At 43.8% G+C, this 8,329-nt stretch overlaps 1 protein-coding gene across 1 annotated transcript in view; it reads right to left on the bottom strand.

The window, feature by feature from the left end:
- Positions 1-266: 266 nt before the first annotated feature.
- SLC1A4 (solute carrier family 1 member 4) overlaps positions 267-8,329 on the bottom strand; it is a 30,714-nt gene continuing 22,651 nt past the window's right edge. The window contains exons 6-8 of the mRNA XM_086631867.1: positions 7,701-7,895; positions 6,334-6,468; positions 267-4,124 (exon numbers count right to left, since the gene is read on the bottom strand). Of these exons, the coding sequence (XP_086487993.1) occupies positions 3,890-4,124; positions 6,334-6,468; positions 7,701-7,895 (565 nt within the window). The 3' untranslated portion in view covers positions 267-3,889. The remainder of the gene's footprint in view (positions 4,125-6,333; positions 6,469-7,700; positions 7,896-8,329) is intronic.

Genomic DNA, 8,329 nt, shown 5'->3' with positions numbered 1-8,329 from the left:
TGAAGAAATAAAAGATGGTTCAAAACAGTCAAAGAAACTTCACTGAAAAAGAGAAGGTAAAAGTGGAAGAATGAATGGCATCAGAGACAAAATGGGATTGCATAGGCCAAAGGCTTGCAGACTCTTCTCTTCCATATTCCCCTATCTTTCTCATAAAAAGCAATTCCTGTAGTAGAGGGGTAGGACATGAGCTGTTTGTAGCCTGCTTTACTAAGGAGAGAATTTGTACCTTCCAAAACAAAGCCTAAAACAAAAAAGAAAAATACTGTTTTCTAGATGCAATTTATTTCCTCTTGGAAGAAAAAGCAACTGATTAAAGGTTTCCAATGTACAGTCATGTTGGAAGAACATAAACACACGTCCGGTCAAGAGACACTGGAGTTAAGTATCACACCGGCATCAGATTCGTGGAGTGCCTGAGTGAGAGCAGAGCAGGTACTACCGGCTGCACCCGCACTGCTGCTGAGCACCTTCTCAGCTCAGAGCCTCTTGGAGTGAGGCTGCACGGGGACCTGAAATTGGAAGCTCCCAGTGTAACACATTGCACTGCAGGTCAAGGACAGCATCTAAAAGGCACATCCTTCAACAGCCCTTTCATTTTTCTCCCAGTGGCCTTACCTGAAGACCTTGACCACTAGACGCAAACGGCAAGTGTTCTATCTTGTCAGGCTTTTGATCAGGATTCATGTTGTTACAAGGGCAGTTGTTGGAATGTGCCAAATTTTTTACAGTCCGAGAGAGTGTACTATCAGATCTTTTACATTTGTACCTTAAGGAAAAAAAATCTGAAGCCAGGTGGAAAGCCCTAGAAGATGCAACATGGCCATCATAAGGAATGGCAACATCAAGAAAAACCAAGAAATGTAATTTCTGACACAGATGATACAGAAAAGACCAAGAAGATGTCCAGACAAGCAGTAGTTACCCAGTGTTCCTGCTTCCATGGAAAACTCTGGGATCCCTCTTGCTGTGTATGAACAAGAGAACTAGCACCTTTTTAAGTCCAAAGTAGGGCTTCTGTAAGATTACACATTTCTGGTGGGTTGAGACCCCAATACTCATGGTTCATATCAACTCTATGGCACTTGTTTCCAGGAGAAGGAGTGTTACATTTCCTTGGTTAAATTCCTACTACAAGAACGATATGCCCTCCTTAAATCTGTCTGCTCCAACAAGCTTTATATGGGACCAGACATGGATGAGGCACAATCAAGCGGCAGCACTATGAGCAAGAAAGATCAATAGAGCAACAGCAAGGTATCGCGAGGAAGCCCAGCTTTTGGACTTGCCCATGCAAGTGCTTTTACCTGTGGGCAACAGCAGCTTTGGGGTGAAAAAAATAAAAATTGAGAAATGTTCTCGTCCAAAACGGTGCTGTGACGCTTCACGGGAACTGTCATTTGAGTGCTGCCTGCTCTCATGTCCTGATCCCAGCTGCATGTGTCATGGTGAAGGAGAGCACCAGAGGGGCTCAGTGTCTGATGGGGGATGAAATACAACTACACAACCCAGCTCACAGGGAACAGTCATGATTTTCAGCTTCTTTAAGACATCCATATACTGCTTTAAAATCGAAGTATTTGGGGTTCTGGTGCATTCAGACTTCTCAAAGAAACACTTTGACTTGTTTAAAAAGAAACCCAAACAAAAACAAATAGAAAAAAGGTTTTGTTGAGAACCACTTTTTCCAAACCTCCAACATTTTTCAAAACACTTCTTATTTGTTGACTTTCATTGTCAACTACAAAGTGGGTTTTTGGTTTCCTGAGTTCAAAGAAGTTGGGATGATTCTAGTGGGAGGAAATGCAAAGTTTCAGTAGTCTTGATCTGCTAAAAATGAAATAATAAATACTGGGCAAAGGATGTCCCTAGAGAACTGTGTTTGTCAACTTCCATTTTGAAGATGAGCCAAGGAATGACCGAATTTTGTGGACATGGTTAAAAACAAACCGGTTAAAAAGAAACTCCACCTGCAGTTTCTCAGTGGGCTGACTAATCCTTTCCTACTTCAATTGTTTGCACAGCCTTGCTGCACACGATTAAACAGCCAGTAATGACGCACTCACTGTGTTTTCCCTCAGAGGTAGTCACATCTCATTCTGAGCGTCTTTTTGCAAACATTGTGCCCCTTTACCAGGAAGGATGCTTTGCACATGAAGGTTTCTGCTGCTGCTATGAAACTGGAGCTGCCTCTTCCTAGTGCCGTGAACATAAACATCGGCAACTGGGTATCTTTCCAAGATAGCTTCCTCTGAAGCAAGAGAGGAGAAAGAAAAAGGGAGACTTAGCATTACTTTATATCAAAGCCAAGTGTAAGTATATATTGCTGAATTAACAGCGTGCAGACTGACCATACGCAATCATCTTGCTAATGTAGCCAAGGGAAAGCATCACAAGTCCAGGCAAACCTTGGCACACGCGCAGCCACAATTTTGTAACTATTTGCTGTCCAAAAAGCCAAGATAAATCAACAGGATCTTTGCAATGAGTTTGCTGGACTTTGTTCAGGCTTGGGGTGCAAATTCAGAAAGTATGTTGCAAAAGGAAAAAAGGTGGAGTCAGAATCCAGAAGCATTTGGCTCAGCCTCAAGCAAAGGCTACCATCTGCCACTAAGCATTACCCTGGCCCAGCACCACCTAGAATTACTAAACGTAAGCTCTGTCAGCAGGACATTTATAGCAGGACCAAACTCCTAGCAGGAACAGGTACGCAGCTCTCTCAACACACAGAGATCACTGAACTACACAGGGTTGTAAACTCACCTCTTCTCTTCCCCTTTCAAGCCAACACTCAGACTTGCCTGGCGTCAGTTCCCACATGATGTGTGTTCAGATTTTTTCCTCCTCTGTTCAATTTTGCCGGAAGAAGGGTATGATTTAACTTGTTTGGACTGACCCATTAAATAAACATGAGCAGGACATGGTGTGCTAGCAAAGGAGCATGCGTGTTTTCATGATGGGAACTGACTTCTTGATTTCTGGATGTTGTCACAGGCAAGCCTTTTTCAGACACATTTATGCCGGAACAGACTCTACAATTTTTTCAGCCCCAGAGGGATTACTTTAACAAATTTGTGTTTCCTCTGTATTTCTTCCTTAACAGCTTGGTTAGAGGAAAGGAGAAAACCCGTCCTTGATCTGCACGAAGATCTCCTATGTTTGGTCCCAAAGTTTGGGAGTTACTCACCTAAAGGCAGGAAAGCTGCTATAAGCTGCAATGCAGTGGGGGAATGGAACAAGGGTCCGACTCCTATAAGCTATTAATCCAGATATGAAACAAAAAAATAATTAAAAAAAAAAGAGCTAATTTTCAGAATATACTGACATTTTAAGGGATCGGAGAACAGGAGAGGAAGGGGAGTGGGAGAAAAATGTTGCTTAATATCATGTCTATAATGGTCGGTAAGTGCTTCCAGGTCAGAAACTAAATTTAAGCAACATTTTCACCCACTCTGGAGTTTCTAGACTGCATCTCCATTGGAACAGCAGCACGATAAGCTTACTAATTTTTCCCTACAATAACCATATACCGGGTTTGTCTACTTCCCCATCTCCAACCCATGTGAGCCTTTACTAACAGAAGTCTCATTAAACTAGAAGTCTCACTGGCATTGTTTTTGCATACATGTATACGTGTGTGCACGTGCAACACATATACAAGTAGACATATGAATTACCAAAATATTATTATAAAGCGAGTGTTCTTTCTCAACACCCCTTCTCTGCCCACCCCACCTCCCTCCCCTTCCCCAGGCCAGCGTATTTCAAAACAGACTGGAACTGAAAACTTTCAAGAGCCATCCAGCCCTTGTTAGCACTGCAAACATCTAGGCGCGTTAACAAGTCCCTGGTCCAGCTCTAGGACACGTGTTGACCAACGGCCTCTAGTTCACAATACTGATTCCTTGGATTCAGGGTCTGCTGTACTGGTTGTGTTGGAGACTTGGTTTTTGTGGGTTACCAAAGGCGATGTTTCCTCTTCAGACTTGCTGTTAGCAACTGCTTCTACGTTGACTTCCTTTAGCTCCTGCTCTTTGTCTTTCTTTTCTTTTTCATTTAGGTAATTAAGGATGCCTGCTCCTAGGGCATCCCCTTCCACATTCACAACTGTGGTGGTTCGGTCCCTGGTTCAGATCAGAAACAAAAAACAAAGCAGCAGGCTTTTAGCTTAAGACAGTTACAACACAATAAGGGGAGCTGATTCACTCCTGCTGACCCACTAACATCAGCAAAATTAGACAAGTGAGATGTTGTTACCACAGAAGTATGGTAACTTCCACAGAAGTATCATCACCATTTCAGAACTAAAAACGTGCACCAGAGCTGGTTTAAGGTCGGCCCAACCATCACTATCAACTGGTTCTCTCAGTGGGTTGCAGCAACGGTACTACTCTTTCTCAGGCATCCTTCTCTTCCCAGCCCACCTCCCTCCTCTTCTCCTTCCCCAGGCCAGCATTTTTCAAATGCAAGTTCAGAGCAGGAAATTAATTTAGGCTTATTGAGAAGGTGAATCAGAAGACCCAGCTCTCTTTTCTAACTATAGAGACTCATACCTTAACCCAAACACCTACTTAAGCGGTCCTCCCAAAAGCAGGCAGAATGACTGTGTTCTCTGGATTTGTTGCTAGTAGCATCTCTCCTTATCTTTGGTCTTACAACACAAAACTACTGTGTCCCAGGGTCTAATGCAGGAGTTTTATGGGTCATAAAGAAGAACAACTTATTCGCGTGCCTTTTGAGACTTCTGTTAGTCATTCTGCAGCCTAACTTCAACACGTGCTCAAATTGTAACTGCGGTCCTCTCTGGTAATTAAACAGCTGGCATTAAAACAGGATACAGGACTCTTCCCTCCCTCCTTCCCCCTTTTGTTAAAGCAAGGCTGAGTTCCTTGACTAGAACAACAATCCTTGAGGAAGACAGGATACAAAGAGCTAGCTACTGCTTTGCCTGTCTCTCCTGTCCTTTGGAAGTGGCTGATCCCCAAGAGGTGGCAGCAAGAAAGAGTTCAATGGCCCTAATGAAGCCGTAGGAATATGATTATGCTCTGCAGGCACATATGATGTGGGAAGGGAAGGAGGTAATACAGCTGCTGCCTTCCCTAGCCTCTGGAATTCAAGTGTCCTCAGGCATCCTAATTTCCACATCTGCTGTGGAAGTACAGCATTGATACAGAGCCTGGTGTTTCCAAAAAGCAATGCAGAGGGATTAGGTACAGTCTAAACCAGGAACTGCCCAGAAACCCACCAACTGGGAAAAAAAAAAACCAATGGGATTCAGATCGCTTGACCGATACTGACCAGTCATTTCAGCCCACTACCCCACTTCAACCAGATGGCTTGAAAGCAGATTATGCTTTTAAATTACCAGACCATGCTTACTTCACTAGTATTTAAACTCCAAGCATGCTGTAATTCACGAGTGCTCAAAGAAGTCCTTCCGGTTTGATCTTCTAGTACTTGAAGAACAGCCAGCCAGGCTTGTTCAAGGAAGGGAGACACCCTTTTCCATGGGGCTCACCTAAGCTATAAGAAATCACCTGCACGTGGCATTTACACTTAGGCACTTGTGGCTGGGTCTCCAATACTTAGAGCAAAACAAATTTTCTAGACTTTCCTTAATCTAATTCAGGCGGTACAGAAGGTAAATTTAGGCCTTAGCAAGGATGTACCTACACTAAGTGGTGAGATAAGCTCTTCCAAACAGAGCTGGGCAAGGAGATAATCTTACATGTTTCAAGGAGGGGAATGGCTCTTGGAAAGAAGAGAAAGAGTTGTAGCAAAAGGTCTGACCTCTTATCTCTTTCCCAGAAGATGGAAAGGAAAGGTGGCAATACTGTGCACTAAACTTGTGACTCCCAGCAGCCTTGACACTACCCACAGATGTGATGAGTGCCACAAACCCTCTGTGTCCCTGCCCTGCCAATGGACAGTACGATGCTTGTGTTGGTGCTTTGACCAGTCTTGACTATAAAAATAATTCAAACAATAGCCGACAACAGCTGCTGGTGGAGACGTGACCAAGAAAGCCTTCCACTACTATTCAGACTCAATTTTCTTCTTCCTCCTTCCCTCCTAGCATTCAACTAATTTCCATCAATATCACCACCTTCTGAACAAGCTTTTAACAACCCTTCTAAAGGGAACTAAAACCAGGAAGAAATACACTTCAATAAAGGCCGAGTAAAAAAGCTGAAGAGGGATTTTAGCACACTAACCCTTTTAACTAAGAAGGGACCACCTTCTCCACCATCTGTCAAGAGTTACCTATTCTGTAGGCAGCCATATCTTGTAGCTTTTTACTTTATGCTGCACTACTCAGCCTAAAGTACTTACACAATCCAGTCCACTGCTAATATTAACGAGAGATCGTTGGTCGGAAGTCCAATGGCCTCCAAGATGATGGCGATGGTGAGGACTCCTCCAGCTGGGACCCCGGCTGCACCCACGCTGGACGCAGTAGCTGTCACACTGCAAATTGATTTGCATACTCGGTTAGCAGGAGCTTTGCAGCACTCCTATACTTGCCACATATTTCCCCGCTATGGGAATTGTAAACAAACTCTGCAGCATGGGACACACAGATCATTTGCTTCCCAGGCAAATCCTTTCCTGCCTGCTGATGCAAAGTAATGGGTACAGAGCACAGCTGCTCAGCAGGCAGCCACAGCAACTACCAAGGCAATGGCTCTGTGTTTAATACCATGATTGCCTTTTCAGAAAAAAAACCCACAAAACAACCAACACAACTATATCCTGCTGCCTTACTAATACATCCATTTCCAAGCCATGTATCAGTTCAAAAGTACATTACACCTCCTGGCCCCAAACGTACAAAGGTAAACCCTACCATGGGTACTGTCCCTTCTCTGTGTCTCGTTTGCATTCAAACACAGACCGTAAATCAGGAGCTGGAAACCTGATTGTACAGCACAGCGGTGCATGTGCTGTAGACGTGGACCACACACCTTTTTGTGTGCAGATGTCTACAACTGAGTTTTCCTTGGGCTACCGCTGCATAATCCTCAGGGCTGTGTTAACACCTGACCCACTAACAGTACCTGAAAGGCTAACTGGGCCATCCACAAAGAAAATAATGACCCAGCCCTGCTATATACTAGGAAATGCAATAAGGAAGGAAATAAATCCTGGATAGAGAGGGTAAAAAAAATGACAGGAACCAGCCCTAGGAGGCAGCTTGTGGATACAGCTATGGCTTCTTGGCACAGTGAGGGGCTAGAGGTGAGCAGGAGCAGAGTCTTTAGTACAAAATTAGTACATAAGGAACTGAGGAGCTGGCAGGAGGATTTTCTAAGACATCCAGAGGGAGAATCATGGGTAGCCTTCTGGGTAGAGCAGCATGCCTCAATTACCCGGCTTAATGGTGAGTGGAGGGTGGGGGAGTGAGATGCTTAAGGAAGGAGAGGAATTTCATGTGAGAAACAGCTTTAAACAGCTCAAAGCCTGTTTCAGAATTCAATTACCCCTCCTGGGTTCCACCTTTTATTAAATTGAGATTCTGGCAAATCTTATAAAGCTTGAAAGACTCCATCCCTTAATCACCCTATAATTATGTTCCATGGCAGTTTGCGAGCTTTAGGTCAGAGATGTGGAATGCAAACTGCTAGCTATTAGCAAAGAGACCACAGGCTTGAATGTGTCTGGGGGCCAGAAGGATGTGGTTGCAATAGCAAGCAACTTACAGAATTGTGAAGATTTGCCCAGGGTTGAGGTCGACATTGTTCAGCTGAGCAATAAACACAGCTGCCATGCACTGGAAAATAGCAGCTCCATCCATGTTTACAGTCGCTCCAATAGGAAGGATAAACCTGCTGATCCTCTTGTCGACTCCATTGTTCTCCTCAATACACTTGATCATTGATGGAAGAGTGGCTGAGCTGGAAACAGAACGGGGAAAAATCAAACACAAAGCATCAGGGTGCACTGAACGGAAAGTCACTGTCTCCTGGCTTTCATGTTCCTAACATGTTGCAGACAGGACTGTCAAGACAACGATGTTGTTTTATAGTTCCTCTCTGTCATGACAGCAATGAGAGATCCTCCTTGTTGGTCTTGAGCAGTGGTATTTCATAATCTGCTTCCATCCAGAAATAGCTGATAAGGACTCTAATCTCTCAGAAGCAAGAACTCATGACTTAACACAGTATGCAGCCTAACGGGGATGTGGAATGATCAAGTCTCAAACTACAAAAATACACCAATAGGTGCCAATATAAACACAACAGATGCAACAGCAAACTCTGTTAATGTTGTACTAGTACTTTCCCAAATGAATAGACAAATAATAAAATTTGAAAATGGTTGTTGGTTT

Source organism: Tauraco erythrolophus, chromosome 2 (assembly GCF_009769465.1).
Source record: "Tauraco erythrolophus isolate bTauEry1 chromosome 2, bTauEry1.pri, whole genome shotgun sequence".
Taxonomy (NCBI): Eukaryota; Metazoa; Chordata; class Aves; order Musophagiformes; family Musophagidae; genus Tauraco; species Tauraco erythrolophus.
The sequence above is the reverse complement of the archived record's forward strand: the minus strand, read 5'-3'. Positions and strand labels throughout refer to the sequence as shown.